This window comes from Chiloscyllium plagiosum, unplaced genomic scaffold, assembly GCF_037043375.1.
Source record: "Chiloscyllium plagiosum isolate Xiang-an unplaced genomic scaffold, Cpla_swu_hap1 HiC_scaffold_20, whole genome shotgun sequence".
Classification (NCBI taxonomy): Eukaryota; Metazoa; Chordata; class Chondrichthyes; order Orectolobiformes; family Hemiscylliidae; genus Chiloscyllium; species Chiloscyllium plagiosum.
This window is the reverse complement of record NW_028270158.1, coordinates 25,926,416-25,950,973: the sequence shown is the minus strand read 5'-3', so window position 1 is coordinate 25,950,973 and position 24,558 is coordinate 25,926,416. Positions and strand designations below refer to the sequence as shown.

Below are 24,558 nucleotides of genomic sequence, written 5' to 3'. Positions count from 1 at the left end.
TCTACTGTATCATTTCCCTGAATCATTCATGTGGTCAGTGAAAGAACAAGAATTGAGGTGGGCCAATGAGAATTTAATGCAGCTGGTCCTACAGTCTGGAAATAAATCCAGGCTCCTCTCAACTCCCCCACCTATAAACAGTTTGTTAAGGAAGATAATTGATGCTCTCTTTTCCTACCGGTTACAATCTCTCAAAGTCACTGCCTATTCTTCAGTACTTTATTTTATAATCATTGTTGTTTGGTTGTAACACGAACACCACTGAGGCAGAAAACTATAGTTTTGGGCTGTTTAAAAATCAGCTGTGTTGGTGGCTGCAGAAACATCTACAATAAGGTTAGGTTAGGATGGTAAGTTATGGATATCAGTGAACCATGTGGGTTTGTGTACCAATTTGACTGCTTATATCTCCTTTTATGTATCACCTATTTTCTTTGTACATTACTATCAGAGGGTTAACTAAACTTCCAATGAAGTTCACTTCCAGCTCTGACTTGAAACAAGTTGCCACTCTTACAGTAGGCAGAGAATTTAACTTATATTTATTCAAAGATACTGCAATCACTTAAATATCTAATAAACTTATACAACTTACAGCAAGGGCTCAGACCTGATGTATATCTTAACTGGCCACATGACCTATCCAGTCTAACGTCACTGTACATTTCTGGTAGCCTTCTTCAATAACGTAATTCTTTTTCAAAATAATTTATGAAATTAGTTTCAAGTATGCTTTGTGCCAGAGAATTTTACTTTCCATCTGCTGTACAAAGATTAATATCTTTGATTTTCTTGTGCAATTATTCAAATTTTATGTGAAAGACATATTTATATTCAGAATTTAATATATAATTTACATATGAAACAGTATCTATAACATATTCAGTACGATGTCTCACATAGCAGTCTGCACATTATGTATACTCAGCTTTAGGTGTAAAGTAATTAACTGTTTTACAAATTAGATTATAATGTTCATACATTTCTATTTTTAATATTTTAAATGCAGTATTTTAGTGTCTGGACTGAGTAATAATGATATAAGTTGAATTAAGTATTTGTTATAAACTTTATATCAGTATCTCTACTTTGGGGATAATTTTTGTTTTCCCGCCACCTCTGAGGTCTCTGTGACGTTGCCGGAATGTTCATGAATGAAGTCACATGGGCAAACAGCGGGTGACGTCAGCGCTCCCGGAACTGGGCTCCGTGAGTGAGTGAGGGAGCCCGGCCACTGAGAGGGGGAAGAGAGCGTGTCCCCAACAGGTAGGGGCGCCGGCTTTATCCACCCCTGTGTTTGTCCTGCTGCAATTAACTATTCATCATCGGTAACTGGGCATTGAAATATTGGGAAACAGCATGGACAGTGGGAGATGGGCACTGGGTGAGGATAGGCCGTGGGAAACTAGTCAAAAGGAACAGGGAAAGCGTGAGGGGGTACAGGGAGTGAAAGCACAACAGAGTGGGCACTGAAAAAAAACCATGGAGAGAGTGAGAAGGATCATAGAGCATGGGGACTAGGAGAGAGATGGAATGAGCATGGACAGTGGGAGAGAGGAAGATGGGGTGAGTGTACAATGGGCACTGGGAGAGAGAAAGATGGAGTGAATGTACATTAGGCAATGGGAGAGAGGAAGATGGGATGAGCGTACAATGGGCATTGGGAGAGAGAAACAAAATGGACACAAGGATGGAGTGTGGGTTCAGAGGGAGCAAAAGAATAGACCCAGAGAGAGAGAGGGAGCGAGAGCATAGCCTCAGGGGTACAGGGAGAGAGACAGTGCATGTATGGGCTCGGAGAGAGGCTGCAAAAGAGAGCGTGAGGACCATGAAAGAAAGCAGGCACGAAAGACTGAAAAATAAAGCGTAGACACTAGGTGTGACCACTGGTAAAATGCATTGGACTTCAGCAGTTATTGTAATGGAGCAAGTGTTGGCAGGGAGAATAGGTACTCTAAGAAAAGGATGGCATTAGAAGACTGGACAGTGAAAGGGACTACAATGTTTTGGATACTGTGGAAGAGATTGGCATTAGGAGAGAAACTGGAAAATGAACAAGAAAGTTTCACAAAACCCAACAATGTTTAAGAATATTCTAATCTATTTCAGATTTTTGTCAATTATTTTATATTTGTAGCTTCTGGTTGTGGCCTTTATTCAAGAATGCATTGAGAGTTGAGGTTTTCTGATTATCTGTTCTTTACATTTGTCATTCTCCTAGCAAGAAGCAATCACATTTCAGAACTGTAAGGAAGCAAGTTCATGGAGGCCAGCTCATCCAGGCCTATTGGTTAAATAATCTAAAATATCTATAGATATTTATATAATATACAGGTACGGTTCAACATTTGAAAGACATTTAGTTAAGTACATGAATAAGAAAGGTTTGGAGTGATATGGGCCAAACGCAGGCAGGTGAGACTAGTTTAGTTTAGGATTAAGGTTGGCACGGACTTGTTGGACAGAAGGGTCTGTTTCCATGCTGTATGACATGACTCTAAATCGATCTATCATTTATCTTTCAAACTCACCCTGCATTTGCATCTAAACACCTTCAAAGACAAAAATGTGCAATAACATGCAATGTTAACAATGGCAGACTTTCAATCTACTTGCTTTCTGCTGTTGGTAATGGATATTTGTGGTCTGATTCTAACCCAGTATGCATGCAGTATCTGAGTGAGCCAAATCCTTGGTAAACATGATGACTCATCATTGTTCTGGTGCTTTCTACAGTCTCAACTCTAATAGCATAGCCAGTAAAATTTAGAAGTGTCTGAGTTATCGTATGTGATTAGTGCCAATGCATCGTCTTTTGATACATGTATATAGCATATATTTAAATATACATTCTGTGTCTGCAATTGGACCTCTGCTGACTTTGTACAGTTACTGTGCTGTAAACAGTGACTCATTGCTCAGCTATGCCACTTTAGGAGAATGTTGTGGGTGTGTGGCTTGATGAATTATGTGGTTTGGTGTCTAATTGCACCAGTATTGTGAATCTGTCAGAAGGATTTCTGTGTCTCTTTACAAATGTTATTAAATGAGAGATATTTAATGAGAAATATCATGTAATATCATTTAATATTATGACCATTCACATACATGTGCAAACATCAGGTAGTGTCTTTTGTCTGCCGGATGTTCAATGTTATTGTGTCTAGGTTTGTGATGATTAGGGTCAAAGTTCAGCCCTTCCTTGTTTTTGTTTTTATTTGCCAGTTAACACCCATTGTTGTTCCTTTGGAACTAAATACAGAACAACATGAAGTCGGAGGAAACCTAAAAGGATGTGGAACATGCTACCATGTGGAATGGTTGTAGCAAAAGGGAAGCTAGAAAAATGCACAAGGGGTAAGGGAATAGAAGTTTCTGCTGAAAAGGGAGTGTAGGTGGCTTATGTGGAGTCTTCAGCCAAATGTTGTAAATTTAATGTGATACTGTGGAAAAATTAATAAAGAACATATAGCATCACTTTATTTATATATTTAAATCATTGAACATTATTATTAGGTTCAATCAGTCTGCTGAGGAAAATCTTACCTGTGCTAATGCAGTTCAATACTGTCCATGACTCTTAATTTGACACCTGCAATTGCAGCATTTGGCACTCTGAGAAGTTATTCAAGACTTGAAAAGTTAACTCTCTTTCTTTTGCCACAGACTGTCCAGATGTACTAGGTAGTTTTTTTCCCCACCACTTTGTTTTTATTTCAGATTTACAGCATCTGCAGTATTTTAATATGCTTTTAGTATTATAACACTTAACATGGACCTGTTAACTATGAATAATTGACACTATTGTTCACTGTTCAAGAAAATTCCTTGGAAAATGTACGCAAGAGAAAGCAGAAACCATGAAACCATTAAACATTAAATGTTATAATGGGATTGAAATGTCTTTCCAAATGGACAAGTTTCTTCATCTGGATCCTTCCATTATCTGATGGAATTTGATGAGGCAAAGGGGGTTTCTTCATTGCACGCCCTCTGCCCTTGTCTTCAAATCACTCCATGACTTCAGTACATTCTATCCCGATATAAAAGTCAAATACTGTGGATGCCAGAGATCTGAAATAAAAACAAATTCTGAAAATACGCAGCAGGTCTGGCAGCATTTGTGAAGTGAAATAGAGTTAATATTTTGGTTTGATGGCATTCCGTGAGAACTGATGATCAACAGGTCATCAAAAAGTAACTCCATTTCTGATCTCGTATGCTGCCTGACTCATTGAGTATTTCCAATCCTTATCTAACCTCTATACCCACATCTGCAATCCTTAGTTCTCTGACTATGGCATGTTAGGCACACCTGCCCATTCCACACCAATGTGCTTCTACTTTCCATAATACGAAAGCTTGTTATCTTTATTGTCAACATTTTTCATCTGATATAAACCTGCCATTGTGTTACAGCAAGTCTTGTTTGATCAACTCCTTTTCCTTACCAACATTGACCAAATTTTCTCCTAGAGCCTCAATTTATAATCCTCTGTTACATCCTCAAATGTCTTCACAACTTCACCTATTCCAACCTCTATATAAACTCTTCCAGTTCTTTACTGACTCCTGAAACGCTAACCTTCCACTTGTAGTATGCTAGGAATTCCCAGTCCCTCCTTCATCCCACCATTGATGGTCGACTCTTTTGCTGTTTTGGTCCTAATCTATGGAGCTTATTGCCTTTCTGGAAATCTTCTTGTGACTCCTCGTTCCAAACCAAGCTTTTAGTCATTATCACCTACCATGTTCATTCTTCTGTCCCTTCAATAAATATTTTACATTCTGCCTTTATATAAATGTGAGATGCTACATAGAACACTACAGTGTAGTACAGGCCCTTTGGCCCTCGATGTTGCGCCGACCTGTCATACCAATCTGAAGCCCATCTGTATTCCTGATGAAGGGCTTTTGCCCGAAACATCGATTTTATTGCTTCTCGGATGCTGCCTGAACTGCTGTGCTCTTCCAGCACCACTAATCCAGAATCTGGTTTCCAGCATCTGCAGTCATTGTTTTTACCTAGCCCATCTAACCTACACTATTCCATGTACGTCCATATGCTTGTCTAATGACAACTTAAATGTACTTAAAGTTGGCGAATCTACTACCATTGCAGGCAATGCATTCCATACCCTTCCTACTCTCTGAGTAAAGAAACTACCTCTGACATCTGTCCTATATCTATCATCCCTCAATTTAAAGCTATGCCCCCTCGTGCTCGCCGTCACCATACTTGGAAAAAGGCTCTCCCTGTCCACCCTATCTAACCCTCTGATTATCTTATATGTCTCTATTAAAACACCTCTCAACCTTCTTCTCTCTAATGAAAACAGCCTCAAGTCCCAGCCTTTCCTCGTAAGACCTTCCCGCCATATCAGGCAACATCCTAGTAAATCTTCTCTGCACCCTTTCCAAAGCTTCCACATCCTCCTTATAATGCGTGACCAGAACTGTACACAATACTCCAAGTGTGGTCGCACTAGAGTTTTGTACAGCTGTAGCATAACCTTATGGTTCTGGAACTTGCTCCCTCTATTAATAGAAGCTAAAACACTGTATGCCATCTTAACAGCCCTGTCAACCTGGGTGGCAACTTTCAAGGATCTGTGTAACTGGACACCGAGATCTCTTTGCTCATCTACACGACCAAGAATCTTACCATTAGCCCAGTACTTTGCATTCCGGTTACTCCGACCAAAGTGAATCACCTCACACTTATCCGCATTAACCTCCATTTGCCAGCTCTGCAGCTTATCTATGTCTCTCTGTAACCTACTACACCCTTCGTCACTATCCACAACTCCACCGACCTTAGTGTCGTCTGCAAAAATACTAACCCACCCTTCTATGCCCTCATCCAGATCATTTATAAAAATGACGAACAGCAGTGGACCCAACACCGACCCTTGTGGTACACCACTGGTAACTGGACTCCAGGATGAACATTTCCCATCAACCTCCTCTCTCTGTCTTCTTTCAGCAAGTCAATTACTGATACAAACTGCTATATCTCCCATAATCCCATTCGTCCGCATTTTGTACAATAGCCTACTGTGGGGAACCTTATCGAACGCTTTGCTGAAATCCATATACACCACACCAACCGGTTTACTCTCATCTACCTGTTTGGTCACCTTCTCAAAGAACTCAATAAGGTTTGTGAGGCACGACCTACCCTTCACAAAACCGTGCTGACTAACCCTAATCAAATTATTATTTTCTAAATGATTATAAATCCTATCTCTTATAACCTTTTCCAACACTTTACCAACAACTGAAGTAAGGCTCACTGGTCTATAATTACCAGGATTGTCTCTACTCCCCTTCTTGAACAGGGGAACCACATTTGCTATCCTCCAATCTTCTGGCACTATTCCTGTAGACAATGACGATTTAAAGATCAATGCCAAAGGCTCGGCAATCTCCTCCCTGGCTTCCCAGAGGATCCTAGGATAAATCCCATCCGGCCCAGGGGACTTATCTATTTTCACACTCTCCAGGATTTCTAATACCTCCTCATGAACCTCAATCACACCTAGTCTAGTATCCTGTATCTCAGTAGTCTCCTCGACAGCATTGTCGTTTTCTCGAGTGAATACTGTTGAAAAGTATTCATTTAGTGCTTCCCCTATCTCCTCTGACTCCACACAACTTCCCACTATTATCCTTGATTGGCCCTACATTTTGGAAAGGCAACTCAGGGAAGGACTTGTACAGTTATGGTAAGATCCTGGGGAGTGTTGCTGAACAAGGAGATCTTGGAGTGCAGGTTCATAGTTCCTTGAAAGTAGAATGCATGTAGATAGGACAGTGAAGCAGGCATTTGGTATGTTTACCTTTACACATTGAGTGTAGGAGTTGGAAAGTCATGTTGTGATGTTACAGGACATTGGTTAGGCCACTTTTGAAATAATGCATGCAATTCTGGCCTCCCTGCTATAAGAAGGATGCTGTGAAACTTGAAAGGATTCAGATAAGTTTTCCAAGGATGTTGCCAGAGTTGGAGGATTTGAGCTGTAGGGAGAGGCTAAATAGGCTGGGGCTGTTTTCACTGGAGCGTCAAAGGTTGAGGGGTGACCTTATAGAGGTTTATAAAATCATGATGGACATAGATGGGGTGAATAATCAGTGTCTTTTCCCCAGGGTGGGGGCGTCTAAAACTAAAGGGCATAGGTTTAAGATGAGAGGGGAAAGATTTAAAAGGGACCTAAGGTGCAACTCTTTATTGCAGAGGGTGGTGCATGTATGGAATGAGCTGCCAGAGGAAGTGGTGGAGGTTGGTACAATTTTAACATTTAAAAGGCATCTGAGTGCATAAATGAATAGGAAGGATTTAGAGGGATATGGGCCAAATGCTGGCAAATGGGACTAGACTAATTTAGGATATCTGATTGACATGGACAAGTTGGACCAAAGGGTCTGTTTGCATGCTGTACAGTTCTATGACTCCCCTCTTTCTTGGGATTGTTTCAATATTAAAGCAGCTATACTAACAAATATCAACACTTAATAAGGACTAGATTGAATTTTTCTTGTTTGAACTGTCCTTGTCCTTGTCTTTGTCTCCTCATCATTAGAATGTATTGGAACATTTCCTCCATTCTAAAGGTTCCCATGTGTCCTAGAATCATCTCACTGGACTTTCCCATGTTTGGAAGGACATAAGTGGGCATAAAGATTGGAACAATATAACTTCATTGCTAATGAGAACACTGGCCAAAATTTATTTCTCAATCAAATTTTAAAAAAATAAATCTCATTATTTAATTGCTGCTTATGGGAGCTTGCTGTGTGAAAATTGGCTGCTGCACTCCCTATATTACAACCATGTACTTTTAATGCAAGTACATCATTGACTGGCAACGGATTTTTGAACATCCTGAGGGAAGATGGCAAGGGCAACAAGGAGAACTCCTCAATGCTTCTTTGAATAATGCTGTAGGATATCTTGCATCTACCTGCAGGGCAGATGGATTCCTGGTTTTAAAGCTTTGCCTGAAAGTTGATACTTCTGACGGTACAGCATTTTCTCAGTACTTGCCTGAATCCAGATGTGCTTAAGTCCTTTCAATGGAATTTGAACCCGTAATTTACTGACTCAGCAGAGAGTGTTTTCTGCTATCAACTATGGTTTTGTCATCACAGAACATAGGTAGGTGAGCCATCACAGTAACTTAACATTTCAACAATCAACCACCACTGACCTTCAGTCGGAACGTTTGGATCTTTCTGGTATCTCGCATGAGGAGAACCTGGTTGTATCACCAGACTTTAGTCCCGAACGTAGAAATTTACAACAAATAAAGAGACCTGTTGACTATCACATCTGTGTTGGCTGAGAAGTGCTATTGAACTTAATTGACCTACCAGCCCTTGAGTCTATAGTTCTGAGGAATTTGACACCTCCACTACATTGCTGTTTGTGGAAGCTTTCTGTACACAAATTTCCACAACTGAGACTACATTTTATAACTATTTGTTTGGCTGTTAAGCACTATGTAACTTTCTGCGTTTGTGAAAGGTGCTATATAAACGGAAGTATATTTAAAATATGATGACAGCCTTCTGCTTCTCCCCACTTTCGAACGGAATTCCAGATTCCCTTCATCTAGAATTACTCCACTCCTCTTTCATCTTTCAATGAATTACTTTAAATCTATGACTTCTCTGTCAAAGGAAACGGATCCTTCCTAATCATTCCATCTAGACCCTTCCTAATTATATGCACCACAATTATAGCTCCTCTCAGCCTTCTGTTTTTTTTTTCAGAGAAAAGTCCCCCAGTCTATCCACATGTTCCTCAGAGGGCAAGTTCAATTTGTGGTAATATGCTTGTGAATCTTCTCTGCACCCCCTGAAGTGTAATCCCATTGTTTTGGTATTGGGATGACCAGAATTGTACACAGTGATGTAAAAGTGGCGTAATTGGTGTTTTAAACTGTTCTAGCATAACCTCCGTGTTCTATAATCTCTGTGCCTCAGCTAAGAAATGGAAGTACCCTGTTTGTTTCCTTAAGCACATTAGCTACCTTGTTACCTTTTGTAAATCTATGAATATGTTCTTCTGTACTTCACAGTAACCTACCAATCATATATTCACTTTGCCCTTGCAAATGACATTAATGTACACCCCTCAGGATTCGATTCCAAATGCCACTTTTCTATCCACGTTGACTTCGTACAGGCTCCAGCTTACTTCCTCACTAAAAACTACATGGCTATTGTTTCTATCATCTATAAACTTCCTCATCGTACCTCTTATATCTTGGCCCAAATCATTGATGCGTACCACAAGCAGCAAAGAATCTAGTCTTGAAACATAGTGAAATCTGTAAAGGAATTGAACTGTAGCTTTATAACAACGTATTGTGTTTGTACGTCACAAGAAGCCAACACGTGGGGTGGTAGGAGCCAGTAGTCACACTATACCCGGAATAGCATGTTGGTTCTTCTGGAGCCTGCTGACAGGATAACTGACAGTTCTGTTAAAAGGGAGTTCATTTAGGCTTGCCTGTGTTTCTACATTCGTGTGGAATGATTAGCTTGCTGTGGACTGAGGTACTCTTGTTTCATTTCAACATCGATTGGATCTCACTTGTGTTCCTTGATCTACATGGCTCCCTGTCCAGCATCAGCTTGATTTTTAAGTCTCATCCTTGAATTTAAATTTCTCGCAGACATCTCACCCCTCTCTATTCCTCTCACCTTTACCAGCCCAACAGAATGGTTGACCCTCCGTATCCTTTGGGAGAAGAACTTCCTTCACATCTCAGCTATAAATGAGTGAAAGGTTCAGTCTTTCAGAAGAGTGCATCCTGGTCTCAGCTCTGAACCTTTTTCTTTTCTTGACTTCGGCCCATTCAACCTGAAATCAATACTACCCTTTTATATTTGATTCCTGCTTTAGGCTCCTGGCTGAGGATCGACCAACTTTCAGAAGTAGTCTCTTGTGTTCATTTAATAACTTTAATAATTTGTGTTGTGCAGTGCATTGAGGATCAGATTGCTCCCTCAACATCCTTTCAATAGTGGCATATTACAACAATTAGTATTTCCATGGTGACCACTGGATTCACTCTCTGGGGTTTCTAATGGACGTTTGTGTTGTTCCTCTGCTCTCCACCTCAATGAAAGTGGCTTCAAGAGGTGGGGAAAGAGGTGTTTCAGAACCCCTCAGCCTGGACTGGCAGGCAAGACCATTGCATAAATAAAGTTGCAGTGTGCATTTACAGGGAGTCGATGTTATGGTTTAAACATTAGCAAATTACTTGCTCTGGCTGGACCTGTCTGATTATTGACGTGTATGGTTTCATTGGTTTTTTTCTTTCCTCCATGCAACTCTTTTTTAGACTACGTCTCCTCTCTTCATGTCTGGTAAGTATTTCAAAAATAATTTACCTGGAAGCAGAACAGCCCTTACAGGGTAATTAGATAATGAGATATGGAAGAAATGAAATATAGTAGATGGATTGGAGGCAGTCACAAGCATATATTAGTTGGAATGTTATTCCTGTGCTATATATTCTACACCTGTCCACACAATGCAAGTTTGTAGTCCACATCTCTGTATCAGTACATCTGCTGAAAGACTGTCAGGTGTGCCCAGGCATCTGTGTGAACTCGAGCAGCTCAAACACAATGTTGGATGAAGTGTGTTGTTGTTGGAGGGAGATTCTCTTTGGCTGAAACCCCATGTACACTGGCAGATAAATGGGATTGACTTAAAAGGAAATGGAGTATAAAATAGGAAACAAAAGCAGAAGTTGCTTTAAGTTCTGAGGAAGCAGAAAACTGGACCCGGAACATTAACTCTGATTCCTCTCCCCAGATGCTGCCAAACCTGCTGAACTTTTCTAGCAACTTCTGTCATTGTTTCTGATTTACAGCATCCACAGATCTTTCATTTCCTTTATAAAATGGCAACGTCTTGCTAAAGCTACACAAGACCACACATGGAATACTGTGAACAATTTTGGTCCTTTTATCAAAGGAAAGATATACTGGCATTGGAGGTAGTCCTGAGAAGGTTCTCTAGTTTATTTCTTGGTATGGAGGGGTTTTCTTATGAGGAGAGGTTGTCTAAGTTAAGCTTGTATTCATTGGAGTTTAGAACAATAAGAAGAGATTTTACTGAAACTTATAAGATTCTTAGGGGACGTGACAGGGTAGATGCTGAGAGGTTGTTTTCCCTTGTGGGAGTGTAGGACCAGAGGCCATCATCTCAAAGTTAGGGGTCTCCAATTTAAGACAGAGATGAGGATGAATTTCTTTTCTGGCGTAGTTGATCTGTGGAATTCTCCAGCAGGGCTGTCGAGGTTTGATTGTTCTGTATATTCAAGGCCAAAATGGTAAGGGCGTCAAGGACTTTTGGAAAAAGGTAAGAGAGTGGAATTGAGGATCATCAGATCAGCTGTGATCCCAGTCAATGGCAGAGCAGACTCGATGGGCTGAATAGACTACTTCTGCTCCTACATCTTATACAGAGTCCATTTACCCTGCTTATCATAAATGTTACAAAATCCTATTAGGGCAAGGCCCTGTGCTCTGCAAACAGAAAGCAAATGTCCAGGCACTATTAATTAAACAAAAGCTGCAGAGACCACACTGCTCTGGTGAACTCTCCATGACAACACCTCAACCACTCACAATCCATTGGCCAACCAATCAACACTGTCGTCTCGTGTTGTTCCTTTGAAGTTTGGAATTCTTGCATCTATTCTGATGAATGCAAGACCAAAAAAAGCCTCAACAACGTGTCTCCTTTTTTTCAGCAATACCCACATTTATTCATCTCAGTTTTGAAATTTTCAGTTAATCCCTGGGATCAGCAGCATTTTTAGAGAGATTTCAAGTACCGCTTCTTGACATCACTCCGCCATGACCCAGTTCTAATTTTAAGGTTATACCTATTTGTTATGGATATTCTTGAGATGTGGATTGTTTCTCTCAAGGAAAGTAGTGGGGCACAACCCAGGTAACTGAAAATCGACTAGTCTAATCCTTACATGGCCAAACACCTGGAATCCATAAAATCAAGAACAGTTGAGCACTTGGCAATACAAGGGGCAATTAGAAGGCCCGATCATCTTTGCTAAAGACAAGTTGTATTTGACCAACTTAGAATTGTTCTTTTTTGAAGAATTCATTAGTTGATCAGGTAAAGGAATTACTTTAGAGGCTGGTTCTGCAGTGGATAGCTGTAATGCTAACAGTTAGTTATATAATTGTTCTGAAAATGTAAAAAAGCAAAGCTCGCTCTGAAGATAGACTGCTTAGAATTTTATTCGTTCTGGTAAAATGCTTGTGGAATTTCAATGATTTGGAACAAAAAGAAACATTGCATTATTGAAACAACATTCACACACTCGGCTGCCACAGCATTTCACAGTCGTAGTTATAGTTGTAATGAAGAAAGCACAACAGCTAAAGAGATCTATTACATCCACCTAATGGAATGTACAGGGTGTTTTGGTTAGCTTAGCTGGCTGGATGGCTGGTTTGCAAAGCAGAGTAACAGCAACAGTATGGGCTAAATTCCCACACCAGTTGAGGATACCATGAAGGACTCTCCTTCTTAACGTCTCCCTTTGCTTGAGATGTGCTGACTCACACGTTAAACCACCACCAGATATCTCTCATAATGGACCAGCCCTATGGTCCAATAGGGCTATGGTGACTTTACCTTTATATAGGATATTGATTTAACATTTCAGTTGAAAGGCAGCACCCCTGACAGTATAGTACCTTCACATTTTTGCACTGGAATCTCAGTTGAGATTTTGAGCTCATGTCCCTGGAGTGGGGCTTGAATTCACAACCTTTTGACTTGGAGGCATACTATCTGCCTTGTCTCAGCTTATCATGTATTCCAAAACTTGTTGCTCGGTCAGTTTAACTTTATTATAAATTGAATGATTTAGACTTGGGCAGGAATAGGAGAAGATTCTAAATGTACGTTAAAGGTGTTGTACAAATGCGAGTTGTTATTGCTTACTTTGGCAAATAGTGGGAATCAAAGTTGTATCTTCCTGATGATTTTCTCTGACTTTGGGTCATCGATGTATTCACCAACCCACAGGGATTAAGTAGGGAGGAAATGTTTCGTATTGAATGTTTCCGAATTGATCATGGCTACAACTACAGAGTTTGCATAATTCTCAGCCCAGGATGGTGTGAGCAGGTTAGAGTTGCAGGGAATGAGGGGAGCTTACAATCTGCTCGAGTAACATTTTGTTACAGCCACAGAGTGGAGCAGCAAAGACAGTCATGCATTTAGAATGGAAGGCATATTGCAGTTTGTGTAGAAAGGTTTGGTTGGTGTACACAATCACTGATCTTCAGGATGTGGTCTATTGCTGCAAAGTTTGTATGTAAATAAGTTGGGGGGGTTTAGCTACGATCTGTCTCACATATAACACCACCAAGTGCTCACTCCCACTCGTCCACCGCTTCCATTTTAAATGCCGTTCTCATTTACTTGATGTCTCATTCTTTCCATTCTTTCTTTTTGAGGGTTTTTGAGTGTGGGGGGTTCTCTCTAAAGTGTCTTAAGTCTTTCGGTTTTCCTGATTCTTTAATGTAACCATCTCCAGGCAAGGTTCATGGTTTGAATCATAGTCATAGAGATGTACAACATGGAAACAGATCCTTCTGTCCAAGGTGTCCATGCTGACCAGACATCCCAACCCAATCTAATTCCACCTGCCAGCACTCGGCCCATATCCCTCCAAACCCTTCCTATTCATATACCCATCCAGGTGCCTTTTAAATGTCACAGTTGTACCAGCCTCCACCATTTCCTCTGGCAGCTCATTCCATACACGTACAACCCTCTGTGTGAAAAAGTTGCCCCTTAGGTCTCTTTTATCTCTTTCCCCTCTCACACTAAACCTGGACTCCCCCACACCAGGGAAAATACTTTGTCTATTTATCCTATCTATGTCCCTCATGATTTTATAAACCTCTATAAGGTCACCCCTCAGCCTTCGACACTCCGGGGAAAACAACTCTAGCCTATTCAACCGCTCTCTATAGTTCAACTCCTCCAACCCTGGCAACATCCTTGTTAATCTTTTCTGAACCCTTTCAAGTTTCACAATAACTTTCCGATAGGAAGGAGACCAGAAGTGCACACAATATTCCAACAGTAGCCTAACCAATGTCCTGTACAGCTGCAACATGAGCTCCCAACTCCTGTGGTCAATACTGTGACCAATAAAGGAAAGCATACCAAACGCCGTCTTCACTATACTATCTACCTGCAACTCTACTTTCAAGGAGCTGTTAACCTGCACTCCAAGGTCTCTTTGTTCAGCAACACTCAAACTTTAGAATTATAAATCCTGCTAAGATTTGCTTTCCCAAAATGCAGCACCTTGCATTTATCTGAATTAAACTCCATCTGCCACTTCTCAGCCCATTGGCCCATCTGATCAAGATCCCATCATAATCTGAGGTAACCTCCTTCACTGTCCACTACACCTCCAATTTTGGTGTCATCTGCAAACTTACTAAACTATACCTCTTATGCGCGCATACAAATCATTTTATATAAATGATGAAAAGTAATGAACTTTGGCATTTTATGGCAGAGAAACAGAGCTTCATCCCCCACCGCTACAAACCCCATCCCCCATTGCTCCAAAACAGCCAGCAGGGAGGTACTTGTTCTATGCAATACTCTCTTTAACAGAAGTGATATTTGTGAGGGGTGGTGTGATGTATAAAGTGTCATGCTCCATACCATTTTGGGGAGTGAAAACAATCCCTTTTTCTGCTGTGGTGTGTGTTAATTCATTGTTAAATTCTTGCGGAGGCTTAGAAACCCAGTAAAGGTCTAATTTGGGGCAGGTAGTCCCCCAGAAAAGAGTTCCATGGCGCTGGGACTCTGATGACAGTAATAAGTTTTGCGTGGGAATGATTGGATCTGGATGCAACTCTCCCTTCAGGCACTTGAACCTAAATTCGAGACTGCTGCTTCTTGCAGTGTTCAAGAAGTGTGGCACTTCTTGAATGATATTAAACAAAGACTGTATCTGCCTTCACAACTGCATGGTAAAGATCCCATGACACTGCAAAGAAAAGCAGGGATGTTGTCCTTGGTTTCCTGAACATTATTTGACCATTAACCAGTACCATTAAACCAAACTTCTGACCATATGCAAACTGGCTGCAGTATGATAAAGGCAAGCACTTCTAATGACTAATATATCCTTTACGACAGTGGTAAAATGCTATGGGCTATCCTAAGTTTGTGAAAAGTGCTACATACTTGAAAGTTCTCTCTTCATCACAACATGTTCTAGTCATGAAATTGGGCATGAGTACTGGAGTGGGGAGATGGGATCGTACTCTCTTGGGGTGGACAGTGTTTTCATCCCCATGTTATTGTCTCAGCCTGGGTACAGTTACAGAGGGGCTTCCTGTCCTCTGCTCCCTGCTTCAGCCAATCCCAATCCCCTCCTCACCCAGCAGCTCTACACAATGCTGAACTTCAATGGGTAATGATCAAAAGCATGGACCCTCACCTTTCAAAATACAGGTAATTAACTTTAGGATATGGCATTGCAGATATTTGCTGGTGGTCAGCGAACTCCTACAAATGGCGAAGTACTCCCAAAATACTGTTAGGTGGGGAGTTTTAAACTTTTGCCCCAGTTGCCATGATGGAGTGACCAAACAGAGGTGTATATGATTTGAAGATACTGTTATTCCCATTGGTGTGCTGCTGCTCTCTCTCTAGGAGCTATAGATCATGGGTCTGGCAGTAGATATGAAGAATTTTAGTGCGTCATATAAATGCCAGAAGGCAGGAGTATTGGAGTAAATGTTTAAGGAGGGATGCTAATCAGTGGACTGTCTTTTTCTGGATAATGTTCTGCCCTAAGATGCCAAGGCCAATTGAAAGACGGGTGACCCAGCTGTAATTGGCTTTCTCATTGGGGCCATTGAGGCTCAGACATCCCCGCCGTGACGTTGTTCCATTTGGAGCGTCCCGCGCAGTCACTGATTAACGTGCAATGGAAACCTCTGGCTGTTTATTAAAAAAGTTCTAAATCTAAAGGGCTGTCAGTAAGTCTGACACGATGGTTAAATTATACAGGCTGCCTCAGCAATGAAAGATGTACCAGCAGAATTTTCTGATGGAAAGGAAGACCCTGATTTTGTTTCAGGTATTTCCAAATCGGCCTGTTCAGGGTTAAGTTTTAGACCCCTCTGGAACAAGTGAGACTTGAATCCAGGCTGCCTGGCTCAGAGGTAGAGACACTACTATTGCACCACAAGAGCCACCCCCTGCTTGTCTTTGTTTTAATGATGAACAATTTAAATAATTAGATTAGATTAGATTAGATTAGATTACTTACAGTGTGGAAACAGGCCCTTCGCCCCAACAAGTCCACACCGACCCGCCGAAGCGCAACCCACCCATACCCCTTACCTAACACTACGGGCAATTTAGCATGGCCAATTCACCTGACCTGCACATCTTTGGACTGTGGGAGGAAACCGGAGTACCCGGAGGAAACCCACGCAGACACAGGGAGAACGTGCAAACTCCACACAGTCAGTCGCCTGAGGCGGGAATTGAACCCGGGTCTCTGGCGCTGTGAGGCAGCAGTGCTAACCACTGTGCCACCATGCCGCTCTATAATGGTTTATGCTTTCTATTTTGCTGTGTTTGCAGGTGTAATTCTGTCTCTGTAATCTCTGATGTTGCTGGGGTAATGACGGCTAATCCCAAAGGAAACAAAGCAATAAAGGTGAGGTTTTTGTCTTGTTTGCTATAGTTTAATGGCTCAGTACGTTTTTGTTCTTTCTCAGGACCCTGCTGGGAGAGCAGTAAAATGGAAAGTTTTAACAATTAAAAAATATTTTTGACTGTAATTCTATTTCTAAGTATTTCAGTAAGCCACAATGGATTTTCATAATGCTCCCCGCACCTCCAACATAGTAGAGCTGTAAGTCTCTAAGCTACCAATGTAACCTGCTATCATGCATTAAGTTGCATATTGTTTTAGACATGAGTGTGTTCTCAATTAGACTCAATAAGGTATTCCTCTACCCCCTATAAATCCTGGGCCTAGTCAAAGGAGGAGGATGAAGGCAGCAATCAACCCTAAACAGAAGGTGGTAACATTTGGCATTGCAGCACATGGCATATGATGTTCTCATACCTAATCATCATGTATGTAGGGGTGTTGTTGAAAAGCATTGGTGGGTTGCTGTAGTATGTGTTGTTATGGAGCTTCACAATCTTTTATTGTTATTTGGGAATGAGATGGAATTAAAAGAAGGAATGATGTAAGCTTTATGTTTGATTTATACTTCTGTATTCTTGTTTAGAAGGGGAAAGGACACCGTTTTAGTTTCATTAATGAATTTTAGATTTTTTACTTGCATTTTTAATGAATGTTTCCAGCTTTGTTGTCAAGCTGGGGTTTTACAGTTCAAAGTAATAAAAAGAAGGGGAAATTAGGCTATTTTATAGTGACTAGGTATCCAGTGACACAGAAGGAGACAGACGCATTTAGAATGTCAGTGAGTTAGTCTGCCCAGGGGTGCTCCACTATGGAGGCTGGCCAGAAAGTTATAGGAAGCTGAGCATATGGAAAACCATGGGTTTTGCTATGAAGGTGATTAGAAGTCAGTAGGAAGAAAGCTCTAAAAACCATTAGTAGGACGGCACAGTGGCTCACTGGTTAGCACTGCTGCCTCACAGCGCCAGGACCCTGGGTTCGATTCCAGCCGAGGGTGACTGTCTATGTGGAGTTTGCACATTCTCCCCATGTTTACATGGGTTTCCTCCCACAATCCAGAGATGTGCAGGTTAGGTGGATTGGCCATGATAAATTGCCCATAATGTTCAGGAATGTGTAGGTTAGGTGCATTAGTCAGGGGTAAATGTAGAGTAATAGGGGAATGGGTCTTGGTGAGATATTCTTTGGAGGGTCAGTGTGGACTTGCTGGGCCAAAAGCTGTTTCCACACTGTAGGGATTCAATTATACTGTGATTCTATGATTACATCTGTGCCAATTGATCTAGAAGCTTTAGCATGGTTGGGGAGGGTGAGATTTAAGTGTCTGTAACATTGTTGGGGTAAATTAGTTATGTAGTGTAACATAGCTCTTGCTTTGGTTTTCTGTAATGAAGTTTTGTTATTCTGTTTAAAGTACCTTGGAAGCCTCCTTTGAATATGTTCAGTAACTGACCACAACTATAAACCAAATGAAAGAAATAAAGTTTTGGTCAATCAAGCCAGGTCTCACTCTGGGATTAGACTTATTTGGTATTACCATCAGTAACGATTATAACTTGCAGATGATGCACTCTGCAACCCTTGTGTACTGGTGGTGATGCTGGTGATGTTTTTAGGCGCTGACTGAGCAGAGTTCTTTAGTGGGAAGAAGTGGGGTTTCTTAAAAAATACAGTGCTTGAGAGTGCTAGTAAGCAGAGGGCAAGGGAATGAAAGACAATGACTTGAAAGTATTTTCTGATTACAGGTTAAGAAGGAGGCCGGTGAAAATGCCTTGACCCTCAGTGACCAGGAGCTGGTCTCCATGACAGTCCGAGAGCTGAACCAACATCTGCGAGGCCTAAGCAAGGAAGAGATTATTCAGCTGAAGCAGCGTAGGCGGACATTGAAGAACCGGGGTTACGCAGCCAGCTGCCGGGTCAAACGCGTGACACAAAAGGAGGAGCTGCAGCGACAGAGGGCTGACCTCCAGCAGGAGGTGGCAAAGCTGTCCAGAGAGAATGCCAACATGAGATTGGAACTAGACGGTCTGCGGTGCAAGTACGAGGCCCTCCAGAACTATGCCCGGACTATGGCCAAGGGCCCCACTCCAACCACCAGCGTCATCACCATTGTCAAGTCATCTGACTCTTAGAGCCACTTCCCTCTTCCTGGTCTTCCATTGGAACTTTCAGTTGAAGGGTTGGGCAAGGGCATTGATGGGTGATTGAACCAAGATGCGTAATTGAAGCTAAGAAAGACATAAGGCACAGGCTAATTGAATTGATCTGAATGACCTGCTCTTATGTGAGGGAATGCTCTTAATCAGTTCGCCTTCTTGAGATCATATACAATGGCGTGATGTTCACCACTGAACTAGGGCCTTTCCTGAACATTATAAAGCTGGGACTGCAAGACAAAGCCCTCAAGCTTGCAAAAACCTGCAAACCTGAAACTAAAAAAAAAATTCTGGGGTGGGTGAAAAAGTGTCTTGAAGCCAGCCCTAGACCTAAATCAAAGGGTTAATTTGCCTGAAAGCTGAAAAGAAAGACCTCCATAACTGGAATCTGTGCACTGTTAAGAGTCTGGATGTATGATGAGACCAGAACCAGATCAACCATGATCATATTGAATGGTGGAACAGGCTCGAAGAGCAGGAATAGGCTATACAGCCCTATGTTCCAATGTAACTTATCATGGCTGATTCTCATGGTCTCAACAACTGTTCAAGTAATTGAATGGGAAGGTAATCCACACCCAGTAAAGACTTAGGAGCATATCTTTTGAAAACTTCTGTGTGGCTTTCAAACATTTTACTTGTTTCTGTCCTGTGATTTTATGAAACAAAATGTGGAGCAATGTGTACAATTGTCCTTTGGCAAGCTGCATAAAACAAAAAGATATATTTTTTATTTAGCACTGAATTCGAGTGAATATGATCCTTTGCAAACTTGCATGAAGATTGACTGACTGTGTTGGACAGGGTCGCCACTTTGAATGAGTGTGTCCTGAGGATGTTGCCCCAGGATCGAATCTGAGCATGTGAGAAGCTTGGAAGGCTTTTCCTGAAAAGGGTAGCTTTCACATTCTCAGTAGTGTTAGGAGAATTAGAAGAGGGAAGGGGAACAAAGACACATTTTGGAAACCGACCACATTATTTGCACTGAGAGCTGCCATGGCATGGGTAGTTGAGCTAGTTTTATAAAAGGAAACAATTCCAATTAAAGTTCTTCAGTTTCCTCAGCACCAGTTACCCTAACGGGAAGAGTGTGCTGGTAATGAAGTGCCAATATTCCATGAGCTATCACAAGTACATAACATATTAATTCTGACCATGTATACAAAATTAATCTTGTTTTCCCATCGTATCCTCATCCCAAAAGCACAAAGTCAACAGAAACTTTAGCTCATCAGCACATTTTACCAAAATGGTAGCCTAAATCCTCAAGTCTCCATGAAGTAAACTAACTACATGCTGTGTGTATTTTCTGTTCATTACTTCATCTCGGACTAATTCGGCTACATCCATTATGTTAGTCAAACTATTGTTTGGTTAATGCGGATTGATTCATTGCTACTAGATGGGCTTGGTTATGATCAGGGCACATCCATCCCATGTGCAGCTTACGTTTCTTTTGTGTTTTGCCCTAACAGCAACTTACAATGCATTTAACATCATAGAATATTGCCAGGGGTTTCAGAAGAGGATTATATTAAAAGAAATATGCCAACAATTAAGTATTATTTTCCAGTGGAGCAGTAATGTAGGACACTGAGCAGTAAATTTGTACACAGCAAACTTCTACTATTTACAATGGGAGTGATGTTGGTTGAGGAATAAATATGAGGCAAGGGTACTGGGAAGAACTGGCACACTCGTCTTTGAATTAGTGCTAGGGGAACTTCTTTCTAAGCAGCCACTATTGCCTTTGGCTAAATGGCTAGTGTGCAATACAGAATTATGCTAACAGTGCAGGTGAATTCCTGTTGCAGCTGTGGGAGACTTATGACTTGCCATCTTACCCTGATCCTGAGAGCGGGAGGTACCACTAACAAAACCTGCTGAGGAGAATGGCTCCAGATGAAACATCAGCAGAGCAGAGTTCATAGAATGGAGCGTCTCTCTATGCTACTTATCTATGCTACTTAACTCTGTGATCTGCCTGTGTTGCTCGCAACACAAAGCTTTTCACATGTGACAATAACTTCAATTCAATTCCATTCAATATATCTAACAAGAAACAGCACAGCACAGGAACAGGCCCTTCAGGCCCATCGAGACACGTAGTCTTTCTAAACTAAAAACCTTTTGCCTCTAGTCCCTGCCCATTCATGTATCAGTCAAGGTGCCTCTTAAACATCGCTATTGTGTCTGCCTTCACCACCTCTTCTGGCAGCTCATTCCAGGCAATTACCACCCTCTGTGGGGGGGAAAAAACTTGCCTCATGCATCTCCTTTAATCTTACTCCATTTACCTTCAACCTACGTCTCCTAATAATTGACACTGCTTCCCTGGTGAAAAAGACTCTCACTATCCATTATTCATGCTTCTCATAATTTTGTAAACTACTTTTAGGTTGTCCCTCTGACATTCAAGTGGGGTAAAAAAAACAAGTTTGTCTAGTCTCTCCTCATAGCTAATACCCTCCAAACCAGCCAACATCCTGGTAGACTGTTTCTGTACCTCTCCAAAGCCTCAACATCCTTCTGGTAGTGTGGCGAGCAGAACTGTTTGCAATGTTCCAAATGTAGCCTTACTCAAGTTCTGTGCAGCTGCAACATGACTTGCTAATTTGTATACTTTATGCCCCGACCGACGAAAGTAAGCTTGTCCCATGCCTTCCTGACCACCCTATCCACTTGTGTTGCTACTTTTAGGGAACAGTGGAGTTGTATGCAAGATCCCTCTGTGTATTAATGCTTCTAAGGGTTCTGCCACTCACTTAAATGTCCCTGCTGCATTAGACCTCCCAAAATGCATCACCTCACATTTGTCTAGATTAAAGTCCATCTGCTGTTTCTCTGCCCAAGTCTTCAGCCTGTATATATCCAACTGTATCTACTAGCAAACCTCTTCAGTATCCACAGCTCCACCAAGCTTCGTGTCATCTGCAAACTTCCTAACCAACTACCTTCATTCTCCTTCAAATCATTACAAACCACAGATGTCCCAGCACTGGTCCCTGCAGAACACCACTGGTCACAGATCTCCTTACACCACTACTCTCTGTCTTCAATGACCAAGCCGGATCTCCAACCATCTTACCAGGTCACTGCTGATCCCATGTGACTTCACTTACTGTATCAGCCTGCCATGAGGGACCTTGCCAAAGGCCTTGCTGGACAACATCCATCGCCTTGCCTTCATCAATCATCTTTGTCACTTCATCAAAAAACTTGATAAAGTTTGTGAGACTTAACGTTCCCCACACAAAGCCACGCTGCTTATTGCTAGCAAGTCCATTTTTTTTCCAAATATGAATAAATGTCGCTAAGAAACTTTTTTCCAATAATTTCCCTACCACTGACATATGGCTTAGCGTCCTGTAATGTCCCACATTATCCCTGTTCTCCTTCTTAAACAAAGGAACAATGTTGGCTATTCTCCAGTCCTCTGGGACTAAAGAGAATACAAAAATTTCATTAAGGCTCCAGTAATTTATTTCCCCACCTCTCTCAGTAATCTGGGATAGATCGAATCTGGTCCTGGGGAGTTGTCCACATTAATGGCTTTCAAACATCCAACACCACCTTTTTTTAATATCAACACACCCCTCTCTAAATTCACCACACCCCGTGTCCCTTTCCTTTGTGAATACCGCTGCAAAGTATTTATTAAGAATCTCACTCACTTACTCCAGTTCGGTGTATAAATTCTCTCCTTTGCCCTTGAATGGACCTACCCTTTTCCATATATACAGATAAAATGCCTTGGGGAATTTCATTAATCCTGTTTCCAAGGTTATTTCATGGGCCTTTTAGCCCTGCTAACTCATTGTTTAAGTTCTTTAGTGTTTTGTTTGTATTTTTGGAGAGCTGTCTTCAGTTTCCTAATCGTTATGCATGCCTCCTTTTTCTTTTTGACTAGCTCACAATTTCTGTTGTCATCCAAGGTTCTACACTCTTGCCATCCTTATTCTTCATTTTCACAAGAACGTGTTGGTCCTAATCAACTGGCCCTAAAAGATTCCCACATGCTAGATGTAATTTATCCTCAAACAGTTGCTCCAATCTTCATTCCCCAGCTCCTGACCAATATTGTGGCAGTTAGCCTTTCCTCAATTTAGTACATTCACCTAAGAACTATTCATACCCTATTCATAAGTAAATTAAAACATATGGAATTATACTTACTGTTCCTGAAATGTTCCCCTTTTACATGAAATTTCAATGACCTGGCCAGATTCCCAAGTACTAGGTCTAATATGGCCCCTTTCCCAGTTAGACAATTTACATGTTGCATGAAGAAAACCTCCTAGAATTGCCCCTCGAATTCCACCAACTCCCACACCACCACCACCACCCACCCTAAGCCCCTGGTACTAAGGGAGTCCCGAGTCCGAGTCAATATTGGGGAAGGTAAAATCACCCACCACGAAAACCCTGTTGTTTTTGCATTTTTTCCACAATCTGTCCATATATCTGTTCCTCTATCTCCCATTGGTTGTAGTGTGTCCTGTACTGAAGTGATTGTAGCCATTTGATTGCTGAGCTTTACCCATATAGTCTTGCTGGATTGGCTCTCTAACATGTCCTCCCTCCATCAGCTGTAATATTCTCCCTTATCACATAACTCCTCTACCTCTTTTACATCCTTTCCCATCACATTTTAAACATATAAATCCTGGATTTAAGCTGCCAAACATGTCCCTTTCTCAACCAAGTCTGTGTAAGAACTACAGCATCATGGATAGATACATCAATCCAAACTCTAAATTCACTTGCCTTACCTGTTATACTCACAGTAAAACAAATACATTTCAGACTGCCAGTCCTGCCATGTTCAGTAACCTCTCCCTGTCTCTTCTTCCTCTTTAACCTTACTGGCCTAAATCTCACACTCCTCAATCGTTTCACTTATTGACCTACTGCTCTGATTCCCCCCTCTCTGACACATCAGTTTAAACCCTCTGAGTGGCAGGAGCAAACCTCCCTGCTGCCAGCATATTGGTGCCCCTTCAGTTTAGGCGCAACTGGTCCTTCTTGTCCAGGTCCCACCTGTCCTGGAAAACATCCTAATGATCCATATACCTGAAGCCTTCCCTCCTCCACCAGCTCTTTAGCCAGGTATTTAACAGTATTCTCATTCTATTGCTAACCTCACTATTATGTGGTGCAGATAGTAATCTAGAGATTACAGCCTTAAAGGTCCTGCTTCTCAATTTACTACATAATCACCTGAACTCCTTTGCAGGTTCTCTTTACTCTTCCTACCTACGTCATTAATACCAATATGGAACACACCTCTGGCTGCTCACCCTCCCTTAAGAGAATGTCTTGCGCCTGCTTAGAGACATCCTTGACCCTGGCACCAGGGAGGAATTACACCATCTAGCAGCCTCTTTTGCGGTCACAGAAGGGCCTTTTTGTGCCCCAACTGTACAGTCCCCTATTACTATTGTTCTACTGCACTTTGATCCTCTCTGCTGCACAACACAGCCAGCTGTGGTTCTACTTGAAAGGTCAGACAGGGCCTTGGTTTTAACATTTCATGCGTCACGATTGCTTTAGAGATTGATCGCTTTTAAAAACGTCAAATCCCCGTGATGCTAATGGAAAGAGAATCACTGGACAAGATTTCACTCTCAAACTTTTAC

General features: G+C 41.6%; 2 protein-coding genes across 5 annotated transcripts in view; one reads left to right on the top strand and one right to left on the bottom strand.

Annotated features, from left to right (window-relative positions):
- Positions 1 to 24,558, bottom strand: part of mettl4 (methyltransferase 4, N6-adenosine) — a 52,146-nt gene that overhangs the window by 18,191 nt on the left and 9,397 nt on the right. The window lies entirely within an intron of this gene.
- On the top strand, positions 1,149 to 19,656 carry mafk (MAF bZIP transcription factor K). 4 transcript variants are annotated; one of them, XM_043711835.2, is made up of 4 exons: positions 2,231 to 2,334; positions 3,226 to 3,357; positions 16,691 to 16,766; positions 18,509 to 19,656. In XM_043711835.2, exons 2-4 carry the CDS (start codon positions 3,311 to 3,313, stop codon positions 18,893 to 18,895), a joined length of 510 nt encoding a protein of 169 aa, XP_043567770.1. In that variant the 5' UTR covers positions 2,231 to 2,334; positions 3,226 to 3,310; the 3' UTR covers positions 18,896 to 19,656. The 4 variants fall into 4 exon arrangements, with proteins under 4 accessions (XP_043567772.1, XP_087853849.1, XP_043567770.1 ...); XM_043711837.2 differs by lacking the exons at positions 2,231 to 2,334; positions 3,226 to 3,357 and adding an exon at positions 1,149 to 1,266; XM_087997723.1 differs by lacking the exon at positions 3,226 to 3,357 and having other exon boundaries at positions 2,224 to 2,334.

Excerpts from the sequence above, each read along its gene's own strand:
- mafk (XM_043711835.2), top strand. The coding sequence starts at position 3,311 with ATGTGGAATGGTTGTAGCAAAAGGGAAGCTAGAAAAATGCACAAGGG. Across the intron at positions 3,358-16,690 it reads GCTAGAAAAATGCACAAGGG|GTGTAATTCTGTCTCTGTAA; the intron begins GTAAGGGAATAG and ends CTGTGTTTGCAG. Across the intron at positions 16,767-18,508 it reads AAGGAAACAAAGCAATAAAG|GTTAAGAAGGAGGCCGGTGA; the intron begins GTGAGGTTTTTG and ends TTCTGATTACAG.